General features: G+C 46.9%; 1 protein-coding gene across 2 annotated transcripts; it reads left to right on the top strand.

Annotated features, from left to right (window-relative positions):
• Positions 1–207: 207 nt before the first annotated feature.
• GPRIN1 (G protein regulated inducer of neurite outgrowth 1) lies at positions 208–23,256 on the top strand. Of its 2 annotated transcripts, none has more exons than XM_033140416.1 (2): positions 208–386; positions 20,655–23,256. In XM_033140416.1, the coding sequence occupies exon 2, from the start codon at positions 20,706–20,708 to the stop codon at positions 22,467–22,469; it is 1,764 nt and encodes a 587-aa protein (XP_032996307.1). In that variant the 5' UTR covers positions 208–386; positions 20,655–20,705; the 3' UTR covers positions 22,470–23,256. The 2 variants fall into 2 exon arrangements, with proteins under 2 accessions (XP_032996307.1, XP_032996308.1); XM_033140417.1 differs by lacking the exon at positions 208–386 and adding an exon at positions 19,200–19,221.
• Positions 23,257–27,335: the final 4,079 nt, after the last annotated feature.

The raw sequence follows: 27,335 nt of genomic DNA, 5'->3' as shown, positions 1-27,335 counted from the left end.
AAGGCAATCTGTGGCCAGTCTACCCGCCCTGCTATGGCATTGCCACGAGAATCGCAGCTCAGGCGAGAGATCCACTCTCTCCCACCCCCCCACCCCACCCCCCGCTCCTGTGCAGGTTCCTGAAGAGCTGCATCCCTGACAGAGCCTAGACTCTCCTCCCCCGTTGCTGGGAGCGCTGCCTCTCTCTCTCTCTCTCTCTCTCCAAGTGCCTGAGCAGGCAGGCAGCCTTCCTCCCGCTCCCTCCCTCCCCGACATCAGATGCCTGGCTGGTTCCCACACGCATGCTCCGAGCGGCACTTTCTCGTCGCCAGCAGCGCCCGGAGCAGCGGCGCAGGGCGAGCTGCGGCGCCTTTTCCGCACCCCGGGGCAGCGCATGACTCCAGCAGGTAAGTAATGGCACGCACCCCTCGCGGCTTGGGGAATCTCTGGAGCGCAAGGCCGGAGCCCAGGCCCGAGCGAGACTCCAGGAGGAGGAGGAGGAGGAGAACCCCTCCGCTAGGGTCCCAGATGGGGGCGCCTTTGACCCTCGGGAGCGTCTGGCGCGCTCTGTCCGCCGGGGAGGAAGGGGCGCTGGCGGAGCACGTGCCCTGGCGAGCCGGAGCTGGCTTTGTTCGGAGGTCGCTCGCTCCGGCGCCACCTCAACCTAACCGGGGGCAGCGGGCGGCGGACAGACGTGAGTCGCCGCTCCAGCTGCTCACTCCTACAGGTGATCAGAGGGTGGCATCGCCTACTGATCACGGGGTGAAGATCCCGGGTGAAGTCGCCTTGCATTTGCGCGCGGTGCGGGAGTCGTGCGCGCTTGGTACCCTCGTGCGCTGCGAACGGGAGAGGAAGGAGGTGCCCTGCGCGCTTGTGCGAATGCGTTCGCCGTGCCCGGGAAAGCTGCTCGAAGGCATCCTCAAGCAGCCTGCCGTCTCCAAGTGTGTGTCGTTATGAAAGATGAAATTTGACCCCAGTGTTTTGCGGGTCTTTCCCCCTACACCCCGCTCTCCGCATTGTGTGCGACCACGCGTACTAGGTAAAGCGTGTTGTTGTCTCGGGTGGGTGCGCGCGTATTTGGCCATGTTGTGTGTGTGTGTGTGTGTGTGTGTTTTCCGCGCACGCCGCCGCGGTTAAGCAGGCGTGTGGGCAGGGCGCCGCGTTAGTGTTATTTGCCTGTTTGTGTACATGCATGCGCTCGTTCTGTTTATGTGTGTGCTTGTGTATGTGCGTGCGGATGGAGCGTGTGCCCGTACCCGCCCCCTGCTGGTGGGTTGTGAAGATGTGCATTTTCCCGTGCGATCAGGTCCAGCGTAGTTTTGCCCACCTCCATGGCGCGGGATCCATTCATCAGTTTGCAGCCACGGCGCCAGTTCGGTTTCCGAGGCGACTGGTCTCTGCTGACAACCGCCTCCCACCCCACCCCCCCGCCCGCTCGCCTTCCTCTTCCCCAGTGAATCATGCTTGCTTTCCTACCGCACACAAGCCATTATGGCAAGATCCTTTCTCTCCAGCCAGCTAGAAAGTCCCTGTCTGTCCTCCTGGGGCTGCAGATTATTTAGGGATTCTCTTGCTTCTCAACTCTGGATCCAGCATTCTCTAGGCAGGGATTTCGTTGACTCTCAGCTCTTTCGCTTCACTGAACTCTTCCTTCCATTTGCCTGACTTTGCTTTTACTGGCTGTGTGCATTTAAGTTGGAGGCCACAGACCTTTGGTTTGTAGTGGGAGGGATGTGTTGCATATTAAATGTGGATGCAAGGAATACACTCCCAGTTTAGGCTCATAGTAAATCCTTCACAGCAAATCCTTCACATTTTAAAGGGCTCTTAGAGTGTTTGAAGTGCATCAGAGATTTTAACTAAGTAATCTTTAGAACAACAAGGTATGTGTGTTTGTTTAATACATTTATATCCCACCTTTTTCTCCAAGGAGCTTAAAGTGGCACACGTGATTCACCCCATCTCATTTAACCCCCACAACAAACCTGTGAGGTAGGTTAGGCTGAGAGGCAGTTACTGGCCCACTCATGGCAGAGTGGGGATTTGAACCCTGATCTCCCAGGTTCTAGTCCAGCACACTCACCACTACATCACATTGCCTTTCCCTTCATAGACGAAGAGGGTAGGGATAAGAATGGGCCATAGCTCACTGGCAGAGCACATGTTTTGCCTGCAAAGGGTCCCAGGTTCAATCCCACAATCTCTAGGTACGGCTAGAGAACTCCTTTCTGAAATGCCAGAGTGCTGCTGCCAGTAAGTATGCAGACCAGGCGTGGGGAATTGCAAGCCCTGGGTCTGAATGCGACCCCCCCCCCCGGCCTTTCTCTAGCCCTCGGGACTCTCATTAGATCATCCTTCATTGGCCCTGTTCCATGCCCTCCTTGAGTGCTCTTGGCTGACTGGAATGTGTCTTTGAACTGTGCCTGGATGGACGTGTGTGTGTGTGTGTGTGTGTGTGTGTATAGTAACACCTGACTTTTTGTGTGATTGGAATATAGCCTTTTATACAAAAGTAAGAGTCACATCTATAGACCTGCTCACTTTTGCCCATGGTCCAGCCCACGACTGGCATATGACCCTCAGATTGTTGGCCCCAAGGAAGTATGCTCTTCAGGATCTAAAAGGTTCCCCACCCTAGTATAGGCAATACTGTACTGAGCTAAATGGACCAAAGGGGCAACAAAGTATAGGATGGCTTCTTCATGGCTTGCCAAAGACTGCCTAGTAAGTTCATGGAAGGAACAAGATTTGAACCAGGGGCTTCTAGAGCTTACCACTTAAATGTCCCTGCTTCTGGCTGATGTGATTTTCCTCAGACAGATGCTGCTCCATAACAGAGGTGTGGAGAAACTTTGGCCCCTTCATATGCTGCAACATCTGGAGGCCAAAGGTTCCCCACTCCTATCATAAAGATTGCTGGCTTGACCACAGTACAGGCAGCTCCCAGGGGCAGCAGCACTTTGGAAGCAGCATTCAAGTTCTGCTGCTGATGTCAGTCCTGGCTTGGGTCCCCAGGCACGTTGACATGCCACGGATTTCCAGGGCCAGCTCTCAGGTTGCCTTTGCACTGCCCAACTTAGCGCAGTAAGAAGGGCCTTTCTGCCAGCCCTGTTGAATGAGCTGCTTTTCCCTACCCACAGATGAGAGGGAACTAACCTGGAGATTTTGTGGAGCCCTTGCACTGCTGCCTCTAGCTTGGTGGAGAAAGAAACAAAATGAGCCTTAATCATAGGAAATAAAGCCAAGGCAGAAAAAAGAGCTAGTTACGTGCTCTGGTCCATGGGGTCACGAAGAGTCGGACACGACTGAACGACTGAACAACAACAAAAATGAATTTTTGAATTCATTTCTGCTCCTGGTGCGATCCCAGCCTTGCCATGGCGATGCTATGCAGCTCATATCGCTGTAGGGAAGATATTGCAGATGTGCCATTTAACAGCTGGGATATGGATTGGGGAGCGACTGCAGCTAATGCCGTGAAACAGTTTTACAGACTCTGAACTCTGGAACTAAATAGGTGCTTAGGCAGCTAAGCTCAGCTGCCTTGCTAACTTTTGTACATTCAGAAGCAGCATCTGTTTAGAGGGGAACTCGGCCATAGCAGTGCTTGATTTCTCATACCTGTATAAGAGATGGTGCAGCTCAAACCAGCTGTAATGCCAGATCATATACTTGGAGTCCATATGTGTTGGTTCTAGCTACTCACATGTATGTAAGGAAAATGTGCATGTGCTCAGAGACCCTTAGTTTTTGTTATTTATTTACACAAGCAGGATTTGCAACAAAAGGTTGCAGCATGGACTATGCCTGTTCAGTGCAATCAAGTTACAGGATCTAAGCCTTGCACATAGCTTCTGTGTTCATAGATAACACATTTTCCTTATTGAAACTGATATCTGGGCGGGTGATATCTGCTCACACAGGTTCTGTGCAGGAAGTGTGTATTTACCTCGTGCATTGGTTAAATGACAGGAATGTTAATGTTACCGAATGGGAATTCTTTGCAGCTTTCTGTTTGACTGATGCTGAGAGTAGTGTGCGAATATATCAGAGGATGGGGAAATGCTGCAAACTCTTCAGATTGGCTTATTATTTTTATTTATTCGACTGAGTTATAGTACTCCATGAGCAATTTAATTGTAGTTCAGCTTTGAAAATAAATTCACAAAAGCTACAAACCCACTTGCCCATGCATAGCCAGACTAGTTAGTTGCCACCTAAAAGGAAAGAGAAACAGAAATTGCTTTTGTAAAACTTTCTGGTCATCTGGGGGCAATTCTGCATTCATCATAGGTGACCAAGTTGTTGACAAGCCTGCTGTAGATCACTGCATTGCATCTCTGAAAGAAGGAAGAATGACATTTTCAAAACTTAAGTACTGTATCTAAAAGGTTATGGGGCCTAGAAGGCATTTTTGAGCATGTTTGTGAATTTTCTTGAAGAATTTTAAAAGGGACATTTTTTACTATACTTTCTGGAAGCCTTGTGATGATTCTCTTGTCTCCATTGTTAAGTGAAAGACTTTTACCACTGATGTCATTGCTCAAATGTTTTGCAAGATGGAAGAAACTAATATTCAGCCATCCATATCAAAGCCTTCTCTCTAGAAGCTGCCTCAGACATTTTATCCTGACAAAGCCAACTATACTCACAAAAACAATGTGAGGCTTCAGGAATTGCTTTCCACAGGAACCACCAACCAATGGCATTCTGCTTAAGGAAGTAGGGACCACCATTGCAGCTCAGGGATGCACAGAGTAAAAATAAGTACTGGCACACAGCTGGATAGCATTTAGGGCCTATTAAAAATGCAGCTTCCTTGTAAATGCTGCATTGAATGCTTTTCTGTTTGTGCTAAAATGCAACCAGTAGCTTTGCTTGCCCAGTTATAGCTTTGCTTGCCCAACACTCTTGAGTGTGAAATGGTTCTCTTACAGGTTTGCCTGAGCATGAATGTGAGCAACTTGTTTTTGCCCAAATACATCAGTAGGAACCTGGCTGTGGAACTCTGGGCAAATGATGGTTCTTTGGCTCCAAAGATTAACTGGAATAAATATTGATTGAGACCCAGGCAGTCCTGTAGCTCTCCAGATGACGTGGGACTCCAAATCCCATCTGGCCTAGCCAGCATGGCCTCTGATCAGGGATGATGGAAGTTGTCATTCAGCAACAACTGGAGGACTGTAGGTTCCCCATTCCTGATGTGGCAATTGCATGAAATTTGTGTGTGTAGCAAACATGCCAAGTCTCTCTCCACACACTCTCCTATCTGGGAGAGGCAGCAACCAGGTATGGTGTAGGTATAAGTCCTAGAGGACAGGGCAGGAGCAAAACCTCCCCCCCCCACCATGGTGCACTTAATTATACCATAGTTCTAGAAAGGAGAGAATCTTCTGGAATGCCTCTCCTGATATAAACCTACACAGACCCTCTTCTTCTGAGGCCCTTTCTTCAGGCTCGAGGGCTAGTGACAAAGGAGAGGGCCTTTTCTGTTGTGGCTCCCCATCACTTCCTAGTGAGGTTCACCTTGCACCTTCATTGACATCTTTCCAGCACCAGGTAAAGACTTACATTTCCCCCCAGGCATTTGGTAGACCGAGATGATATTGTTTTGTTACTAGTGTACTGCCAAGTTTCTTGTAGCTATTATGGTTGAGAACTAGAGGTCTGGGGCATGGAAAAGAGGGATGCTTTTAGGTAGTTGAATTCATGTTCAAAGCAAAGGGGAGCCAGCAACTGTGCAGCACTGTCAGAAGCAAGGTTGATGTGTTACAGTGAGATTATGCAAAGTGGTGTGTGTGTGTCTTTCACACCGTGAAAGCGTGGGCCACATTTAGAAGCACTGCTGATCCCTTCTGTTCAGAGATAGCAGTGTGCCTCCTCACTTTTGTCTTTCATCAGCACAGGCAGAGAAACCTTAAGAAACTCCTATGTGGCACCTGGGCCTTCTGATGCTGTTTGGTCTCTGAGATGTATGTATAAGTTGTTGTTGTTGTTGTCATCCATCTGTCTCAAGAGACAATGCAGTGCACGTATTTAACAGTACCAGGGCAACCTCTCTAGGGTACAATCCTGGGCAGTGTGTTTGGAGGGCCTGGGCTACCCACATGACAAGGTCCCCATCTTGGCCTCGCTGATGTGATCCACAGGAACACAGAGCAATACGTTTGGCTCCAGCTTGGCTGCAGGAATTGCCTGAAGGAGACGTACAAGGCAGCATCCAACCATCTTAGGGACTCCACTCCGCATTTGTGTAGGGTTTGCTCCTTAGCCTTTTCTTCCCCCGAAGATATCCCTCAAGGCAATGGAGGTTTAGCATCAGAGTTTTTCTTCTCTGAGATGAGTTGAACCCCCTTCCCAGGTTGATGAGTGCCATCTACCCCTCACTTCCCTTTACAGCCCGTGCAGAACTACCTTCTTGACCATTGGACCCACTGTTGGTGTCTTCTGCACAATCTGCCAGAGCCTGTCTTTGCAGGCAGGGGAAGTCTCTAATCAAACTGGGAGATTGAGACCCATCAACTACCTTCACCTGGTTTAGCCAGCCAGTCAAAGCCGTTCCCAGGGTGTGGCCGCTGTCACATGCTGACAGCTTCTAGGAGCCACAGGTGAGGGGTGAGTGCAGGGTAGGGACCAAAGGTGGACAAACTACCCCAGAAGGAGCACAACTTGTCCCCTACCAGAGGTGCTACCCCTCTTCTAGCACTGCATACTAATAACCTACAGTCATCAGCCTCTCTTGCAGTAAAGGCTGAGAATCACTCATTAAGCATTCTGGAAGAGCTGAGGGATCTTTGTCATTGTTTTGTAAACACTGCCAAGTGATTAATGTGTCATACCCAAAGACACACATACATCCAGGTGTTCAAAAATAATGTACAGCGTGCACAATTGCTTATCCTTTTTGACATTTATACACAGTCTTTTTAAAGAAAATAACCATGGCTGTTATCTTCATCCATATGGGCATCAAACATTTTTCTCCATCACCACCTGGTTGGCATAGCTCATGGATCTAGACCAGGGGTCAGCAAACTTTTTCAGTCGTGGGCTGGTCCACTGTCCCTCAGACCTTGTGGGGGGCCGGATTATATTTTGGAGGAAAAATAAATGAACGAATTCCTATGCCCCACAAATAACCCAGAGATGCATTTTAAATAAAAGGACACATTCTACTCATGTAAAAACACGTGGACTGTCCACGGGCCGGATTTAGAAGGTGATTGGGCCGCATCCGCCCCCACGGCCTTAGTTTGGGGACCCCTGATCTAGACCCTGGAAGATAGCATTTTAGAGATAATGGATGTACCTGAAGACCTCCCCCTCACACATTCACACACAACGTATGATCTGAAGTCTTCCAATGGCATTTGCATGGATTTCTCAAGTAAATATCTTTGAGTCACATTTTGGCTACATTAGAATAGTGTATAAAGTGCCCAGAGAAGGCAGGAGAAAAGGACTATACCCAAAACTGGACACAAAGGGTGTGAACGGTTTTGGTTGTTGCTGTTGTTTTAGAGTAAATAGAAGGTTGAGAGCAATCCATATTTTATTTATTTATTTTATTTGTATCCTGTCCTTCATCCAAAGATCACTGAGCGGTTCACAACATAAAAATACAAATATTAGGACTCAGGTGTGTGGAGATGTGTTAAGTGCTTTAATGCTTTGTCCCGCTGATGTGGTCTTGATCCAGATGAACACTGCTGTACTTGCTGTTTACTTAAAATACATATGTGATTACTTGCACATTTTGTTTGGCTCTAAAGCAGGGGTGGGGAATCCATGGCTATCCAGATATTTGTTGGACTACAAATCCCATCATCCTTGATAATTGGCCCTGTTGGCTGGGGCTGATGGGAGTTGGAGTCCAGCAACATCCAGAGGTGGCACGGCTTTACCACCCCACTCTAAAGGAATGTACCCGTGTCTTGCCAAGAAGTGCTAGGTAGAATTTTGATGGAATGATTGGCATCTAGAATTAGAAGAGCAACACATTTAACAAGTTGTCTGGTAGACATAGGCCGCAAGGAATTCTCTGCAGCAGGCTAATAGTCTCTTTGGGGGCTAGTAGAAAAAAATCTGTGAGCAAGTGTCCCTTATAGGCTAATTTACAAGGCTATGTTAAAGGCTGAGAGACCAAAACAAAACGGCCTGGATAGCACTTGCAGTGAGCCTTTGGCAGGGCCAGCTCAAAACATTTGGCTGCTTGAGGCAAAGGAGAAAACGGTGCTCACTGATTCATGTACAGAAGTCAATTGGACCGACAGTTGTCTCTTACTTCAACACTGGCAAGGGGATAGCAAACCCAACCACAGTAAAGGGAAATAGACTAGTTTAGAGGGAAGCAAGACAGGCTGTGGGGCACACGTAGCCCTGTCCTCCCAACAGAGGGGTATTGGTGGGCTCGGAATGCTGCTCCCCAGAATCTGCTGCCTGAAGCAGCTGTCTTCTTCTGGCTAATGATAGGGCCAGTCCTGGCATGTGGGATTCTACCTCCACCGCTCTGCTTGACTTAGCAAGTTTTCTTGCTTCATGTCTATTTTTTGAGACAGGTTTCCTTCCCATCAACCACATTTGCTTATGAGCCCCAATGAGTTCCACCCACCCCACCCCATTTCTTTAAAGCACAGCATTCACACAATTCCTCAGGGCACGCACACGAAAACCTTCCCATCAAATTTGGCATCAAATTAAGCAGCTTTGTGAGCAAGTGCTCGTGAGGCATGCTTTATTCCTATCCCAGAATTGGGAGGATTTGTTGCTGGGGTGTGTTTTGAAGATAGAATTGCAGCCTCCTTGAAGATGCCAGCTTATTACTATTCAACTGAAAGCCGGCTTCTAAGATCAAGGCAGAGTTATTTGCCAATCTACTTGGTTTCCATGCAGGCTGGGGGTAAAGGAAGCAAGTCTCTCAGTTCCATCCTTTCTCTTCCATTCCACTTGGTGGAAGACAAACTTTTACCAGCTTACTAAGAGGCCAGTACACTGCATTTCCATGCTAGTAGGAAACAAACACAACCCCACAGACTAGCAACTTTTATGGGCTTACTTACAAGGCTACCCTATTGCAGTTCTCTTTTGTGCTGAGCAGTGGTAGGATTTGAATTTAATTGACACTGGGAAACCTGTAACCCCTGTGGTGTTGGAGCCGAAACAATGTAGAAGTTCAAGCAGAATTTGGTGCCATTGTGTGGAATGAGAGAAGGTGATTGAGATGGACAGGCAGCTGCCTGGTTCTTGGAAAAGACAGATTATTCAAACATGGATGGACACTGAGGGGGAACACATGGCAGAACATGTCACTGCTCAGATGTAATAGAAGCTGGCCTGATCTGATGGGAGATCCTGCCCTGCCACAATGAGTTGCACTCATTTGTGTGAGAGATGTTAGAGCTTCTGCAGTTCTGCACTAAAAATCCCATACTGCACAAGTTTTCAACTGGTGAGGTGAGACCCACTAGGGGATTGTGACCTGATCCAATGTGAGTCGCAACAGAAGCACTACCACCATGCAAATATTTGGTAAAAGATTAAGATGTGGGTCCTCAAATGCATGTTTGGGTTAAAAGCAGATCCTGGGTCTGAAAAGGTTGAAGATACCTGCTGTACATCATCCTCTTCCCTCCCCTCCCAAAATAGATTCTGCCATCTGACTATATAATGCGAACTAGGAACATTCTGCACACAGCTGGCATTTTATATATATGTATACTTGGAACTAAGCTTGTTTTGCAAACCAGATAACTTGCAATAGGTACCTACAAATCCTACCGGTAATTCCCATTCCTCACTCACCCCTTTGCCACCCGATCCAAACATCTAAATTAATTGTGGAATGGGTTATTAGTAAAGGTAAAGGTAATTAGTACTTCAGAAAAACTGAAAGCACACCACCTGTGATTTCCCTCCACCTCTTTTTATGTACTATATTATTTTACATTCATGAATTTCAGTTCCATTGTATTTTGTTACATTTGTTGAGGCTGTTGCCTAAATGCACTGATCTTTCTCAGCCACAGCCACTGCCAAGAAAAGCCCCACAAAATAGACTTTACTGTTATTCCATGTGGGTCCCAGAATGCATTGCCTTGATGACTGTGGCACTGCTGCTGATTTTCCCATCCTCTTGTACGCCTTCCTGAGCTACAGCTTCTTTCTCAACTAACAGCAAACCTTTTTTTGGTCTAGCAATCAGCACTATTCCTTTGGACAGCTCCCTTGCTGATAGACCTGTCATCTGTGTCTTTGCCCTAGCAATCTCTCTAGATCTGAGGTGGGAAGAAGGCAGATTGGGATTTACTGGGTGATTTTCAGTAGAACCAAGGACTTTTGTGACTCTCATTTGCTTATCAATTAAAAGCCTAAAGTAGGCAGCTGAAGTGAAGAAAGCTAATTAGGAGTGGACTTTGATGTCTTCGGCTATCACTCACAGCCGAGTAAGATTGTCTTCCATGACCACAGTCTTAACAGTGAGCCTGAAAGTGACTGTGGAGGCCAATTCTGGATCCACATGTCCTTCAACAATGGGGACATAGGTTTCCGGGTGGGAGCTGATCATGGTGAGGGTTTGCCGAATGTGCCTTCCTCTTAGCTAGTTTCTCCTTTTCGCCCTAAGTTTGTGCTTCTTCAAAGTCAAGGACTTTGATGTTAAATGCCTTAGATAGCTCAGTTGGTTAGAGCATGGTGCTGATAGTGCCAAGGTTTCAGGTTTGATCCCCGTATGGGGCAGCTGCGTATTCCTGCATTGCAGGGGGTTGGATGATCCTCAGGGTGCCTTCCAATTCTGTGATTCTATGACTATTCTGTTCAGTTCTGGTTTTCAAAACAAATTCCTATGCTCAGAATGTGCTCAGAGGCACCCAGCTATTTCATTTTATCTGTGTGCTTTTGCACCTAGCTCTGGTTGGTAGATCTTGGGATTCTAGTAAAAACCACAGTGTAGATCCAACTAATCTGAAGTCTGCCCACCCCTGCTGCAGATAAGTTGGAGCCTCGGCCTGCTTTTGTAGAAACAGCCACATTGTCTTAGGCAAGGGCACCTGTGGGCCAGATTCTAACTCCCCAATCAAAGCCTTACCAAACGGTGCTTGCAAAGCCAAAGACCCTCCCTCACCAGCCTGAGCATAGATTGTCTGATGGCTCTTCACGGGGGATTTGTGGCAGCATATAGTTGCTGCAAGATTGCAGACCTGGGAAATATAATGAAATGTGGTGAAAAGCTCCAGCTGAGTTCCTTAGCTACAACCCCCGAGGGTGAAGGCATACACACTGCATGGATTCAGCTTCCACTTACCATGTGACTAGAGGGAGGAGGGGAAATAGTTCTTTTAGAAGGTGAATGTTTACGTGCACTGGGTTTTGTTTTTTAGATCCAGGACTGTCTGAACTGCTCTTTTTACTCCAAAGCCCACCTTTTTGGGGCAGCCTACTTGCTTAATGGTGCCACTGGAGAATAATAATAATAATAATAATAATAATAATAATAATAATAATAATAATTTATTCATTCATTTATTCATTCATTCATACCACGCCCATCTGGCTGGGTTTCCCCAGCCACTCTGGGTGGCTTCCAACAGAACATTAAAATGCAATAATCTATTAAACATTAAAAGCCTCCCTAAACAGGGCTGCCTTCAGATGTCTTTTAAAAGTCTGGTAGTTGTTTTTCTCTTTGACATCTGGAACAGCATTCCTTCAAAGCCATTGGCCAAAACAGAGTGGGATGTAATATCTTCAGCTTTCCCCATCCTCACCCCCACCTGCCATGGTGTTTTCTGCGTATTTCTGCTATCTTTAAGTTAACTGATTAATTGTTCCCCACCCCCAAATGTAGTTAAACTTGTGTGTGTGTGTGTGTGTGTGTGCGCGCACACACACGCACACACGCATAGGCACCAACTTTTTCACTCTCCTTCATGAAGGCCTCTTATCTGTTCTGACTCCCAGACTGTAGCCCTGAAGGCAAAGCCGTTGACCCACACTTACTTAGCCTGCGCATGGAAGATCACATTACAGTGAAGTAGTTGTTCTTTTGAGAAGCCACTTAACTGTTTGGGTGTAGCTTAGAAACAGGATTTGTTGTTATTATTCATAGAACTATGGATTTTTAGAGTTGGAAGGGACCCCAAGGGTGATTTAGTCCAACCCCTGCAAGGCAGGACAACTGCTGAAGAAGAGGCTTCTCTTTGTATGACAGGCCCCTTTTGGTCGAGTGGAGGCAGCCAGCAAGCACAGCTGGCATTCCCCTTCCCCCAAATAAACACACCCACCCCACAGTGACTAGCTTACATGGATAGCTACCTTTCCAAGATTCAATGAGAATGACTTCATTGTACACTTCTGCAATGGCTTGCTAACTGGAAGTGAGGCCGAAACCTTTTCCAAAAGTGACTTATTTCCAAACGTCAAGCCTGAGGCACTGCAGATGATCTTTATGAGAGAGAGCCTTGCAAACCGTGTATGGAATCTTCCTGGAACACTCTTATATGGTGCCAGAGTCCTTTGAAACTCCATATCCCCAGATTTTTGAAGGTTTATTGCCAATAGGGAATCTCCTTATTAACAGGGAATGATTTTCCCCGCTCTGTCGTGTCAATGACTTCCAGATTGCTGACACACTAAATCCAAATCCATAAAATCACAAGATGTGTCCTTCCACACTTGAGAGACAAGCGGCAGCCAACAGATATAGAATCAATTGCTGAGAAATAAGGTGAGCATTGGAACCATCAAAACTGGATAAGAGACGTAGCTTAGCCTCCAAGGTGACCTGTTTACCAGTAATAATAATACCAGTCTCCATTACAATCTGATTCCAGAACTTGTGTACATAATTACTTCCCACCACATATGCTAGTATGTTCCTCGTTCCTTGTACCTCACAACCCTGCCAGCGTAAAATCCAAAGTTTTAATTAATTATTTTTTCCTGGTGGATCTCTAGGACTGCCTACTATGTTATGTACGTTTGTGCTTTTATATTGTAAACCGCTCTGTATTCCTTAGATGAAGGGCGATATAGAAATTTAATAAATAAAAAATGAAAATGTAACAGCAATTCAAATACTGTTTTCATCATCATCTTGCGATTCCTGCATTTTAGGGGGTTGGACTAGATGGCCCTTAGGGTTCCTTCCAACTCTACAATTCTGTGAATCTATTATCATTTCCCATCTTCCAGGGTGGCAGTCAAGCTCCCCCCCCCCCAAAAAAAATATCTTTATTTGTTCAATTAAAAAGGCACGATTCTTCCAATTAATTAATTAATTAATTTTAAAGGTGTTATCCATTTTAGTCAAAAAGCTGGAAAACTAGTCTAGGAAGGGGATAGAAGAGCTGGGTTTGTTCTGTAACAAGTGTCAGCCCTTTAGCCCTCTGCACAGCTGTCTCCTGCGGCAAACTCCTGGAACCTCTTTCCTCAGAGCTCAATCCAGCAGGGAGGATGGTTTAATTGAACAAAACACAGCAAGGTTGTAGCTCAAATTATGCATGTTTGTACACAGCCTTTGTTTCCCAGTCTAGGCTTGGTGCCTACATTTTGCTTTGTTTACATAGCAGGGAAATCCACTTATGCAAATTAAGCACATCTGCACATACCTGTGGCGTCACTGCTTGTGGAGAGGTGTGCTGTTAGAGAAAGTAAAAGACAACCAGAAGATAACAAGCAGGTTCTCCTTTTTGCAGGGGGAAGCCAAACCGCTGTGTCTCACTCTTGCCATGTCAGAAGGAAAATCAAGGTGTGTGCTGGAATGTTTTCACTCACGCCACATTTACACCATACAGTACATTTAAAACACTATGATACCACTTGTCACTAAAATATCCTAGGAACTGTGGCTTGTTAAAGGGGCTAAGCGGTGTTAGGAGACCCCTATTCCTCTCCCAGAGCTACAGTTTGCAGAGTTCCCTGTGAAGAGGGATTGTCCATTAAACCATTCTGAGAATTGTAACTCAGCGGGGAATAGGGGTCTCCTAACAACTCTCAGCACCCTTAAAAAACTACAGTTCCTAGAATTATTGGGAGGGGAGTCATGGCTGCTTCAAATGGTATTTGTGGAAAGGCAGCATACAAAGAAATTGTGTGTGTGTGTGTGTGTGTACCATAATGCTTTAAATATGTGGTGTAAATGTGGCCTCAGTTTCACAATTTCCCTTCCAGTACTACTATATTCAGGGCTGCCAATCAGAAGGTTGGTGGTTTGAATCCACGCAGTGGGGTGATCTCCCATTGCTCTGTCCTAGCTTCTGCCAGCCTAGCAGTTTGAAAACATACCAGTGCAAGTAGATGGTTGCTGCTGTGGCAGGAAGGTAAAAGGTGTTTCCGTGGGCTCTGGTTTCCGTCATGGCGTTCCGTTGCACCAGAAGCGGTTTAGTCATGCTGGCCCCATTACCCAAAAAGCTGTCTGTGGACAAAAGCCGGCTCCCTTGGCCTGAAAGCGAGAAGAGCGCCGCAACCCCATAGTCACCTTTGACTGGACTTAACCATCCAGGGGTCCTTTACCTTTACCTTTACCTTATTCCATGTGATTGGAATATGGTACTGGTTACAAAATTCCTGAAAATCAATCTTCCTTCCTTCCTAAAGTAAGTTTATAGTCCTCACTGCTGCAAAGATAGACTTGAAAGTGTATGGGGAACACCTGGTAAAATTGGAGGAACCAGAAAGCGGATCATTGGGATTCCCAGTGGGTAGGAAATTGGCTTTCATTATCCCACATAGCTCCTTGTCCTTACAATCAGCAAAAGACATTACTTGACTAAGCAAATATATGCAAGCATCTACAATTTGCAAATGAATATGCAAATGAAGCACACATTTATATTTTGGCAACTTCCCTTCCAACCATGTTTTCTAAGTGCAATTGAAAATGTAATTCTGTTCCAGGGTAGCAATATGCTTTTGAAGAGCTTCATTTATTGGCAGACCTTTGCTCTTACTCTGGCAGTCTCTGTAGTTGGACTGGAGCCTCTGCCTCTGTTTGTCTTAGGCAAGAATGTCCACTTGGGTTGCAACTGCTTGTACTTGAGTTGTACTTGCATGTATTTGGGTTATATCCAACTCTAGAGAGACTACTGGAGTCAAGAAGATAGGTCTGCCAGAAAAGGAGATGTTCAAAGGCTTAGTGGAACCAAATAATAATAATTTTTTGCAGAGTGTATACCTGTCCTATCCATTGCCCATAATAAATGCGGATGGAAGGGAAATAACTAATGCACAGAGAGATGAAGGGAGGGTTCATAACATATCCACTAGTAGGATAAGTTTTAGATTAAGTTTGGGGAACCTTTGGTCTTCCAGATGTGGCTGAACTACAACTCCCATCATCCCTGGCCATTGGTCACAATTGCCGGGACTGCTGGAAGTTGTAGCTCAGCAACATCTGGAGGACCAAGGGTTCCCCAAACCTGGTATAAATATTGATAGACTTGCTTATCCTAAAAGCTTTGGTAGAAAAGGCCAAGAGCTTCGATCAGAGGAATTGGCACCACTATAGGTGCCACATGATACCCGTTCCATATTTTTAAGAGCTTTATTATATAGTGTGGCAGCATCTGCACTTTGGAACTCCCTGCCTATTGAGATCAAGCAGACACTTTCGCTGTACTCTTTTCAGTGCCTGCTAAAGACATTCTTGTTTAGACAAACCTACCCAGGTGTTTAGAAAGCTGAGGTAACTTTAATCTGTTTTAGTATTTCAACTTTTGTATGTTATAAGTAGGGGTATAATTTTTTCTTGATTTTAGTGGGGGGGTTGTAAACCCCTTTGAGATTTTTTACAATCAAGTTGCATATAAATTTTATGAATTAAATAAAATAAAAAGTAGGAGGAGAAATATGTTTGTATTATACAGTGGATGCTTGGGTTGAGGACGTAATCCGTGATGGAGGCACGTCTGCAACCCGCAGCGTTCGTATCCTGCACCTGCGCACATGCATGACATAATTTGGTGTTTCTGCGCATGCGTGAAGCACGATTTAGTGTTTCTGTGTGAGCGCCGAAACCCGAAGTAACCCGTTCCGGTACTTCCAGGTTCGGCGCAGAGTGCAACCTGAAAAGATGTAACCCACAGCGTTCGCAACTGGATGTAGTGGTCTCTGTGGATGATATCCTCCCATGGAAAAACATAATTAGCCCAAGAATCTCTCCTAGATCTTCTTGGATTCACAGTCAAGTATGTGGCTCCCTTGGAGTGGGGTTGTAGAGAAGGAGCTCCTCATGTGTGACAAAGCAGTGATGAATGAGGTGCCTCTCCCGACTTACAGACTCCCTACCCTGGGGGATATAGCACTTGCTTGTGTGTGCAGGGAAGGAGTGCCACAGTTAATAAAGTGACAAGAGAGGCAGGCTTACTCACTGAGCTGAAGATGAGCCTTTCAGCTGTGGATAACTGCCAGATCAGCAGGAAAGCGAGGAAGGTTGCCTCCTGGAAGTCCCAGGCAGACACTGCTTTAAGTGGAATATGTGTTTGGGGTGGAGAGCTCTGCTGTGCCTCATCAGCACAGGGCTGTGGGTGTGAGAGTCTGTCTGCTGTGATTGTCTATATCCTATGTGTGTAGAAGACACCCGGCTGTAGGCAATGTGCCTGCCAGTTGGATTTATTGAAAACCCTTTCCTCACCCAAGAACCCATTCCATCTTAAAACCAAGCAGCTAGGAAATTGTTTTGCCCAGTGCTATTTTTCTAGGGAAAAAGGGGGTGCTGGAACTCACAGTGAACACCTCCTTTGTTCTCTTATAATGGCAGCGACCCCCACCTGAGAGGCGCCGGAACTGAGTTTCATCAAGTTCTGGCTGAAAAAAGAGCCCTGGTTTTGCCAGTGTTCTCTGATGGGACTAAGCTATATGTTAACTGAGCCACACACAGCACTGTTTTGAAGACTGAAATTTGCCTTGGGGAGTGGGGGAGAAAAAATGAGAGCAGAGAAGCTACAGAAAAGGGGAGGGTTCATAGAATCATAGAATCATAGTGTTGGAAGAGACCACAAGGGCCATCCAGTCCAACCCCCTGCCAAGCAGGAAACACCATCAAAGCATTCCTGACTGTCAAGCCTCTGCTTAAAGACCTCCAAAGAAGGAGACTCCACCACACTCCTTGGTAGCAAATTCCACTGCCGAACAGCTCTCACATCAACTGTTTCTCTGCTACATCCCTCCCCTAAGTCTTTCCTGCTTTGCAAGTAATGTGTAGATAGTTATGAAACAGGAAACTTTCCACTGAGAGTCAGGTGACAATGTATGAGCACTTGCTGAGATCCTTTCCACATGGCAGATCTCTTAGGTTTTGCCATTTTTTGTGAAAAGTATTCTGAATGGCAGCATACAAATATCTCCCCACATGGCGACAAGCTCCATGTGGAACCATTTAAAATGGCGTCAGAATGAGAGTGCATGGGCTCTTAGTCTCAGCACGTTATAAGGCAAAACAATAATCAGTTTGGATTCTGTTATAAAGGTTTAGCTACTGTACTACCAACACAATACATATTCCACCTGCATAGACAAGACTGTGTGTTTTCTGTGATTATGCAATTACGGAATTTGAAGTTGGGCACAGAAACCTATGACCTAAGAATCTCATGCTTCATTTTTTTAAAGCAAATTTCTGGTCCTTGAGGCTGCAGAGAGAAGCTTGAGGATGTGTTGGAAATTATGTAATTTATGCAGTTGCAGGACTGAGCATCTCCTTTGTGGAGAATTGTGCAAAAAATGTTTCTGGAGAATTTAGGCTGCCTTGGTGTGGAATTTTGATGTTTATTCTTACTCCATACCTTCTTGATTATAGCCAATGATCATGTGCTTTCCTTTATTATATTAATGTAGCATGATGAAGGGAGAGAATGAGTAAGGCTAGACTTCACAACAATGGCTCAGTAGATGCTTCAGACTCAGTGTTGTTTGAAGTCTATCTGCATTTTTGGCATACACTGTTTTCTTTTTTGCTGGCCGTAGAAAGGCCAGTGGTAGACCTGTGACTAGTGGGTAGTATGAGCTTCTAGGCTGGCAAAAATAAAAGGCAGCTGGCTGGCCAACCAAACAGTATCTTCTGCTTAAACCAGTAATGGAGGACCTGTGGCTCTCCAGAAGTTGCTGGGCTCTCAACTCTCATCATCACTAGCCAGCATGGCCAGTGGTCAGGGGTGGTGTGTTGGGTGTTGTATATGCACCATGGAAGTTCAGTTGAGCAGTTGGGCTCATCACAGGAGCTATGTAAACACACAGTTGCTACAAGAAGTCTTCACTCTCTGAGCCCAGAGAGAGTTCCAGCTTATGAAGTCCTTCATGAGACAAAAGTCCATACAGCAAGTGCAAAGTCCAGTAGCTAACAAAGTCCTGCAACTGCCCGAATTCTCTGAGTCCAGAAGTCTTGCAGGTTGCCCAACTTTCTTCAGATGGGCTCTTCGCAAAGTCTTTCACATTTTCACAGGATTCTTTCAACAGTCTCCACTTCTCCGGCAGATTTTCCTGTACTCCCCAACAACGGATGCTGTAACTTGAGCTCTTATCTACGTAGTGCTACATGCTAGTTTGCCCAGAAACACATATAAGATAGTCACAAGATGCCTGGGGTACAATTTCTGCTGACCCATGGAGAATTTTTTCACTTCCCTTAACATGATGGGAGTCAAGTCCAACAACATATTGGGGGCTGCAAGTTCCCCATTCCTGGCCCAAATGAAATTAGGCAGGCTCCATCTCCAGATTCGATTCCACTCCTCATACTCTAATTCCAGCAGCAGGTAGTTGGGACCCACCCACATATGTCAGGATTCTGTATGGGCACCTGTATTCATACCCACCCTGCCCCTCACTTCACCTTCACATGCTGACATTTTCACACACCAGCCACGCAGATGGTACATAATGAGCCCAGCTGGCAGATCTACTTTCAACCTGCTGTGGCACTGCTACTGCTTTGGCATCAGGAACAACCATAGGGATGAGTGCACCTGAGAAGGGAGAGAAGGTGCCAGAGAAAGCCATCTCAGGTGGCACGTGGTCTTGAGCTGCCTTGCTATTCCCACTGCTGGAGAGCTGAGGTTGAACCTTCCGCTACAATTTTTATAAATTCTCTTTTCTTCCTTTCCGTTCCTTTTGGGGAGGTGTGGAATTGAAGTTATAATACGTCTTTGTTTATATTATATTTTCAGGCTGTTTTACTCCTGCAGTTGCCGTGGCCAAGGCTCTAAGCAATCTCAAAAGTATTCCCATAGAGTTTGCAGCATCTTCTAATGGGTGGGTGCCGGCAGTTGATTATATGTGGTTACAATGGGATTTCTACTATTTGCTTGCTGTTAACACACCACCTCCAGACCAAATGTCTCTTCTCCGTTGTCGCCATGGAATCTCTGCAGGCTTCGGTGCCAGAATATATGTGCACAAATCGTGTGGCCAGCCTCTGTGTGCAAATGTTGGAGGAGATTATCACAGCAGCTGGCAGTTTAGTTAGAGGCGTGCAATTTGCTTGTGACACTAGAATGACTATAGACCTGATCTTGTTCATTCACTTATAAGGCTGGGTTTTTTTTGGCGGGGATGTGGAATCAAGTTCCTTGAATTGTGACATGGCTGAGCAGCTTTCAAATCTCTTAACTTCCTCCACCAAATCTCCCACCCAATTAGCTGGATGAATCAGCTGCCACCCTTTGAATATATGATTGTCTGTATGTGATGGGTGCTTCCTGCACCATTCAGGCAAAGGTGGCTATAGTCTAGGGACTAATGTTGTAATGTGGCTACAAGGCTGAGTTGTGAATGAGGAAACCACTAGTCAAAATCCTGCCTCTGCTGTGTATTTAGTATATGACTTAGGGGAACTAATGTTCTCTTAGCTTCAGCTTCCCACCTGTAAAATGAGGATAACAGTACTAATCTTGGATGAAATAGTGTATGGATGAATAGCTCAGTTGGTTAGGGCATGGTGCTGATAACACCAAGGATGTAGGTTTGATCCCCATATGGGCCGCCTGCATATTCCTGCATTGCAGGGGGTTGGATTAAATAACCCTCGGGGGGGCCTTCCAACTATGAAGTGCTTGGGGTGGTATGTTTCCAAGCACAATTCAAAGTGTTGGTGCTGACCATTAAAGTCCTAAATGGCCTCGGTCCCTGTATACCTGAAGGAGTGTCTCCACCCCCATTGTTCTGCCCGGACACTGAGGTCCAGTGCCGAGGACCTTCTGGCAGTTCCCTCGCTGTGAGAAGCCAAGTTACAGGGAACCAGGCAGAGGGCCTTCTTGGTAGTGGCACCTGCCCTGTGGAACGCCCTCCCACCAGATGTGAAAGAGAAAAACAACTACCAGACTTTTAGAAGACATCTGAAGGCAGCCCTGTTTAGGGAAGCTTTTAATGTTTAATAGACTATTGCATTTTAATATTCTGTTGGAAGCCGCCCAGAGTGGCTGGGGTATGAATAAATTATTATTATTATTATTATTATTATTATTATTATTATTATTATTAAACTACAATAATCAGAAGACTCATTGAAGTAAATGAACATGACTACAAAACCCATGTGCCAGATACACCTAGAGTATACCAGGGCACCTCAGACACAGAAGGCTCCAAACATGAATAGCTCGGAATTGATGGTGTGTTTGAGTGAGTTTCCAGCATAGGCATAACTTTACTCTGTCCCCCCCACCCCTTTTTATCTCCCCTTTTAGAGTCCTCCAAGAGAGGTGCATGGAATAGCATGGCAGAAGTTTCATCTCGAGATGGGCAGTGCTAAGCAGCCAGAGGCGTTGCAGTTGTTGAAACAAGATGCAGTTCCAGAAGATGTTCCCCAGCCCAGCAGCCGCTTACCTTGCAGTCAGGAGAAAGACAGCTGTCTCCAACACACCCAATGTGACGGAGGAGATCTCACCATGAGGAACTGCTGTGTGAATGACCTTGGCACCAAAGACGGCAGCCAAGAAGACACCATGGTGGACAACCCAGACCAGAAGGAGGAGGCGCCAGCTGTAGCCACAAAGCCTTCCGTGGAAGTAGTCACTGCCACAGGTACCGTGGCTCTGAAAGATGCAACAGCTGGAGGAACCACCTTGGAAGAGGACGGGGAACGAGCAGCCCATCATGACTTGCGGCACAACAGCAAGCAGGGCTCAAGCTGCAGGGATCTTCCCAGTAGCTTATCCAATACCTGCAACCCTCTGGAAAGTAAAGCTGTTCCTGGAGATGCCGGTACGCATCTCCCGGCAGAGCCCTGCCTAAAGGGAATCAACAAGGACCCTTCCAGTGCACCAGCCTCCCTGAAACATGTGGCATTTCTTGAACCAACCAAAAAAACCGCTGAGGCTGAAAGCATCCAAGCAGGAACAGCACATTCTGAGGGGGGTGCTGCCCTTCCCACGTGCCTGAAAAACACAAGCCAAGGACAGCCAGGTGCCTCCAAGGGAGATATATCACACTTCAGCAGTGATGTCTGTGAAGCAGCGGACCACTTGAGTGAAAGACACGGAGGTCCCCTCGCATCAGAACCTCCCAAGGAGTCTACTCAAGACCCCTCGGCAGCTGAAGCCACATCAGGGAAGTCAAGCAGACCAGCGACAGAAACTGACCAGTTGGGGGACCACAGCAGGGAAGTGAGGTTCCCTGCTCCGGAAGCTAACACAGCTGGGAACTCCAGTAGAGTGCCAGGAAAGCCTGTGTCTGCCGTTCCTCATGAAGCCAAGGGCACATCAGGTGAGTCACAAACAACCCCAGGTGAAGCCACCAAGGAGGCAGAAGGGCTCAGAGAAGTGACACCCTCTGAGTCCAATGGTCAAAACCATGCTCAGGAACAACAAACGCCAGAAATGACCAGTGTGGCTGTGAGTGAGGAGCGCACAACAGACGTCGAGAAGAGGTCTGTCGAACTTCTCACCCAAACCTGCTCACTTGAGGTCACTCCCCCCCAGCACGACGCTGGGACTCAAGTTGACAATCGTGTGTCTTTGGTGTCGGTGGCCGTCAGCCCCATCAACCCGCCTGACGGCTCCTCGGCTTTCACTTTCCACACAAGAGGCTTGGGGGCCTCCTCTCTGAAGAGCCCCGGGCCGGAGCAGAAGCCAGCCAAGAGAGATGCAGAGATGCAGGTGTCCATCCCAGTGGAGACCAGGTCCGTGGCCACGGGGCCCATGACTCCCGTGACCAAATCCCCCCAAGCATCCTACCCTGAGGTGCACGTGAAAGGGGCCCAGGAGGAGGCACCCGAGCCAGTGCGGGAGGTCAGCTGGGACGAGAAGGGCATGACATGGGAAGTGTACGGCGCCTCCATGGAGGTGGAGGTGCTGGGCATGGCGATCCAGAAGCACCTGGAGAAGCAGATTGAAGAGCATGGACGGCAAATGGTGATGACACCTCAGAGCACCCGTGCCAGCTCCATCAAGGGGGCTCCCCCCAAGGGGGAGGTCAAGAGGCAGCCCAGCGTCTTCAGGGCACTCCTGCAGAATGTGCGGCGGCCCCGCTGCTGCTCCCGAGGAGGACCCACTGTGGAGTGAAGGGGCCCCCTAGGGTTTTCTTATAGCAGTTGGAACGTGCAAATGTTACGTAGTTTCTCAGGCAATGTGTGGGACGGTCCCTTTTGAATCTCTCGAGTCCCCAGGGTTACGGCGCTCAACACCCCTGACGTCTCCTGGAAATGCAGGCCTAACCCTATATATGACAAGCAAATAGCACCTTGCCCAGTTCTGAAGCACCTGACATGTCTCAGCCAGCAGCTCTTACACTGCCACGCACGCTTGGCAGTGCTGCTTTGCATCCTGGGACATGTAGTCTTCACAGTGCCAAGCTCAGATGATTATATGCAGGGCTCTCAGCAACCTGTCTGTTTGGTACAGACTGGAGACGGCTCTCAGACATTTTGAAGACAGATGTTTGGGAAAGCCTGGTGTAGTGTTTGTGGAGATCACTGTACTAGCAGTATCCTATCTTGGGTCTAGAATGGATTAGTAGTAGGGGCTGCCAGATCACAGCTTTCAGAGAACATATGCATAGTTCGGGATTCCCCCCCTCCCAGTGCCAATAGGTTAAGAAACAGTCTGAAATCTTCACAATTATCTCTAGATGTACAGTATATGTTTTAACTTAGGGGCAGCAGCATGGTGGCATTCTGAAGGTGATTTTGGCTGAATGATCATGTGTCAGGTCTTGAGAAAGCCATCCAGTTGAACAACTTTAAACAAAATAAGCAAGTTCGCCTAATATTGTTCAGTTGCATAATTTTACGGTGCCCACAGAACTTGAGTGTTCTTGCTGTGGAGATTGATCATTTACATTGCACAGAATATAACGAGTTACAGGTACGTAGTCATGTTGGTCTGCCATAGTCAAAACAAAATAAAATAAAAAAATTCCTTCCAGTAGCACCTTAGAGACCAAGTACAAACTTAGTTGGTCTCTAAGGTGCTACTGGAAGGAATTTTTTAGAATATAACGAGTTTGGGGCATTATAGAACCATAGAATTGTAGAGTTGGAAGGGGCCCCTGAGGGATATCGAGTCCAACCTCCCCCCAGTTGCAGGAATCAAAGCTAAATAATCCCTGACAGGAGAGAGTCCACTGCCCTTTGAGTCCAGCGCCAGACTGCCTTCCCTATTCTAAAGGACCATTTCAAGAGAAAGCAGGGGCTGGGAGAAAAGTGCAGTAAGAGTAACCAGGCTCATCCTACTGCAGGAGAGAATTTGGATGGAATATTTAATCTCTTCTTAATTACACTCTCGACCTTTGCCTGCAGCCCTGCAAGTCTGTTCAAGGCAGGTCCCTCAGGTCCCTTCACTCCCTTTGCTAGAGGGCCCTGCTGAGTCCCAGTGGTGGCATCTTGCATTACAGGCTGATGCCGCCACCCGACCAACTTGCCTGAGAAACTAATAATTTGGAAGGCCCGGCGTCTTTTGTGCGAGAGTGTGGCTCGATGCGTGCTCTGGCTTGTGTGCATGTGAGCGTGCGTGTCATAGCCTCTTTTCCTGTCAATGCTATTTCCCCCCCAGGGAGCAAAGAGGCCTGTTGCCATCAGAAACGTGGCTAATTTTTATGTTCCTGACTTTTTCAAGAGATCTGGGGTAGGGTGGGGTATTTTATTCATATGTGTTGGAATATGGGGGCTTTTACAAAACACTCTTTACTCTGTTGTGTTTACTCTAAATCAGGTTCTTGTTTCTCTGAAGGTGTCTTGAAGATGCTGATTTCCTTTTCCTGCCTCCCCCATTCCCCGCCCCCTCCCAACAATATTTTATGCATTGGGATTTGGGGTTTTGTGGCTTTCACCCCTAAGAAATGAAATCTGTGAAGGCATAGATGAGAAATTATTTGACACTGTGTAAAAGGAGAGCAGGGGACACTTACATGGTGGAAACCAAGACTTGTTTTTTGGAGGGGAGCTCCTTCCTCCAGAGTAGCTGCACTAGGTACACCTCCTTCAAGGATGTTTTCAGTTGTGAAATGTAGTGCCAAAAACTGACACCCACACACTCACTTTTGATAGAGTTGGAGAGCACTTCTGCTGTTTATAGTACTTCCCTGATTTTGCCAGAAGACTTCATGTTGATTTCTGTTTACAAGTCTCCTCACCTCTCTGTGAATTATAGTTCCCAAAGTTTTTTTATCTGGCTGGGCTTCTGTGTCTTTAACCATTGCCCAGAAGGAGGACATTCGGGTTCAGCTTTTCCCAGTCTGCATCTAAACCAAGCAGGATGGGAGTTTTCAGCTGAATTTCCTCCGCAAGGAACAACCCCACTTAAAAATAAAACACCAAAAGCATTCCTACTGTAATTGTAGGTGCTAGGAAGTTTGGGGCTTTTTCCCCACAGAGGGGGCAGAATTTATGTCCTTTTAGTGGTGACAACATTCAGCATCCTAACTGCAACACTGTGAGGAGAGGATCTAGGCCCGAAGAATCTCACTGTTCCTCAGTGCTCTCTTAGATATGGGATGAGGGCCCTGCTTCCCTCCAGGTGTTGTTAGACTACGTCCTATCATCATAGACCACTGGCTTTGGTGGATGGGCCTGATGGGAGATGAGGTCCAAAGCCAGCTGGACGCACACAGGCTTAGCATTCCGCTCTTGCAATGCAGATTGGCCAACATGGTGAAGCTGACCAACATGCTAGAAAGTTCTGATGGAGCTGGTGGCTGTGGGGCTTTTCTTTCTAATGCCATCCCATTCAGCTGGGAAGGGCTTGCCTTAAATCTGGATTGCCCCTAGGCTGCACAGGCCAGCAGTATCATGTGCAGATCTTGGGAGAGAGAACTTTTCTCCACAAACAAAGAACCACACTGTTGGCTCTTTAAAAGGACCTGTGTGTACCAATACAGATGGAGAAGAGACGGAGTGTGCTTGTCTGCTGTCTGCAAGAAGAGGTAGGACTTCCGGCTGTTCTCTCTCGAGGGTGTACTGTACTATCTCCACCTCAACCAGGTTCCAGTGAGTGGTATCGATGTGCTGGTTCACTTGGCCGACACAAGCATTCGTGCCAAATTCAGTTCAAGGCACTTCCACAAATGGAAAAGGGGAAAGAACTGGTCCAATACTGTCACTGTATTAGCAAGAGCTCTGCCTGCCCAAACCTAGCTCTGAATCAGTCTATTGCAGTTCCCCTTTGGGAATAAGTAGACATGTACAGGAACTGACCATAGAGGGGTTTCTACAGTGCCCAGTGCTCACAAGTAGCCTTCCAGTTGCAAGACATGGGAGCCAAGCCCTGTAAGAGTTTAGGTGCCTTGTGGATCTGGCATGCTAGTAGGTCTACACACACAGAAACTTGAGTTTCTGGCACCAGCATTCTTCTTAGAGGGACTTGGCCAACTCTGCAGCACTATGCTGCAAGAGGCACATCTAGAACCATGCAAGTGAAGAGCTGGGAAGAGGCATCCCATCTGAGATATGTCAGGCCACAAGGTGCAGGCATCTGCACCCAAACCTGCATCCAACTGCTGGCAGCATCCCTGGGATGTAGGATGTTGAGCATGTAGACAGTACCACCCCCACCCCAGGTTACTGGGGCCATTCACAGAACTGCGGAGGACCCTTCCCATTCCTATGCCCTGCCTTGTGTGCTGTTCTCAGTATGGTGTTCACGTGCCATATGGATCTATAGTACCAAGCAATGATGAGTTGTTGACAGTAACTTTGCCTTTTGGTTTCTCTCCCCCTCCCTTTCTTTATTTGTTTAGGGTACAAACTTGTAAAACTGGCTGTTGGATAATAAAATTTTTCTCCAGAAAAAAGCAACCACCTCAATATGCCCCCTGCCCAAGAGGGCTTTATTTGTGTTTGTCAAGGGCTTTGGAGGGGAGGAGGGTTGTTTTCTTCACGCTCTGTTTCCAGCTCAGAACAGGTTCACTCTACTGTGGGGTTGGGGTGGGGAACTACGCTGCTGTGCTACGTGGATGGGCTTTCACAAAGCTATATCTTGGCGGCTTGTAAAAGGGGCTGAGATCTGTGGTCCTCCCCATATCCAGGCTTGCTGGCTCAAGCCTTTTTGCTGCCTGAGGTGGAGCCCTCTTCCCATCAAGGTGCATAATAACCAAGGCCAGCCATGTAATTTTGGCACCTGAGGCAGAAAACCCCACAAGCGTCTGTCTGTCTATGGGAGTAAAAGTAAAGTCTTAATAAATAACATTTTGCTGCTCTTTCATAATGGCTAAATTCAGTTCACCGAATGGCTGCCTCAGAAGCATTGCCTTCAACGGTGTCTTTAAGTGGGTGTTAAGTCTGTTGGCACAGCTGAAGAAAATGCTTGTGTCCCGGCAGCTTAGATGGTAATAAAAGCTCAGAGACCCTGGCTTTGTACACAGTTGCATATCTTAGAACGCATTCATTCATTCACCTGCTCATCTGAATGCTGTTTGTTTGTCTGAGCAGCTTCAGCATCTTACCACGGTTTCCCACTATAGTAATTCCAGACGGTGAGGTGAACGCTCCCTCATTTGCTGAATATATATTGGGAAGGTACACATGCTTCACACAGCCATGCAAATGGTAAACCAATTCAAAGCCTACTTCAGAAAGCACTGACCATGGGCTGAGGGGTGGGGGAAAGGGTTTATCTGTTAACCAAACAGACTCCCAATGCCCATCAAGCAAAAAGCAGAGGAGAGGCACACTTCTAGTTTTGCAATCATTAATATGTTTTCCATTTGACTGGGCAATATACTTTTCTCCTAACCCAGCATTGTAGTGGTGCATCTTCCTTATAGTCATGAAGAGGTGATAGCTTAGGCCAGTGGTGTCCAAACTTTTTTCAAAGAGGGCCAGATTTGATGAAGTGAAGGGCGATGAGGGCCGACCAAAGTTGTTATCCTTTTTTTAGGATTGAAATTGTTGAGCTTTTTTTGGATTTTACCCCAGGAAACAAACTGCCACAGGG

Source organism: Lacerta agilis, chromosome 2 (genome assembly GCF_009819535.1).
Source record: "Lacerta agilis isolate rLacAgi1 chromosome 2, rLacAgi1.pri, whole genome shotgun sequence".
NCBI lineage: Eukaryota > Metazoa > Chordata > Lepidosauria > Squamata > Lacertidae > Lacerta > Lacerta agilis.
This window is presented reverse-complemented; position numbering and strand designations above follow the sequence as displayed.

Bases quoted from the DNA above. Each gene is read 5' to 3' on its own strand.
- GPRIN1 (XM_033140416.1), top strand. From the start codon at position 20,706: ATGGGCAGTGCTAAGCAGCCAGAGGCGTTGCAGTTGTTGAAACAAGAT.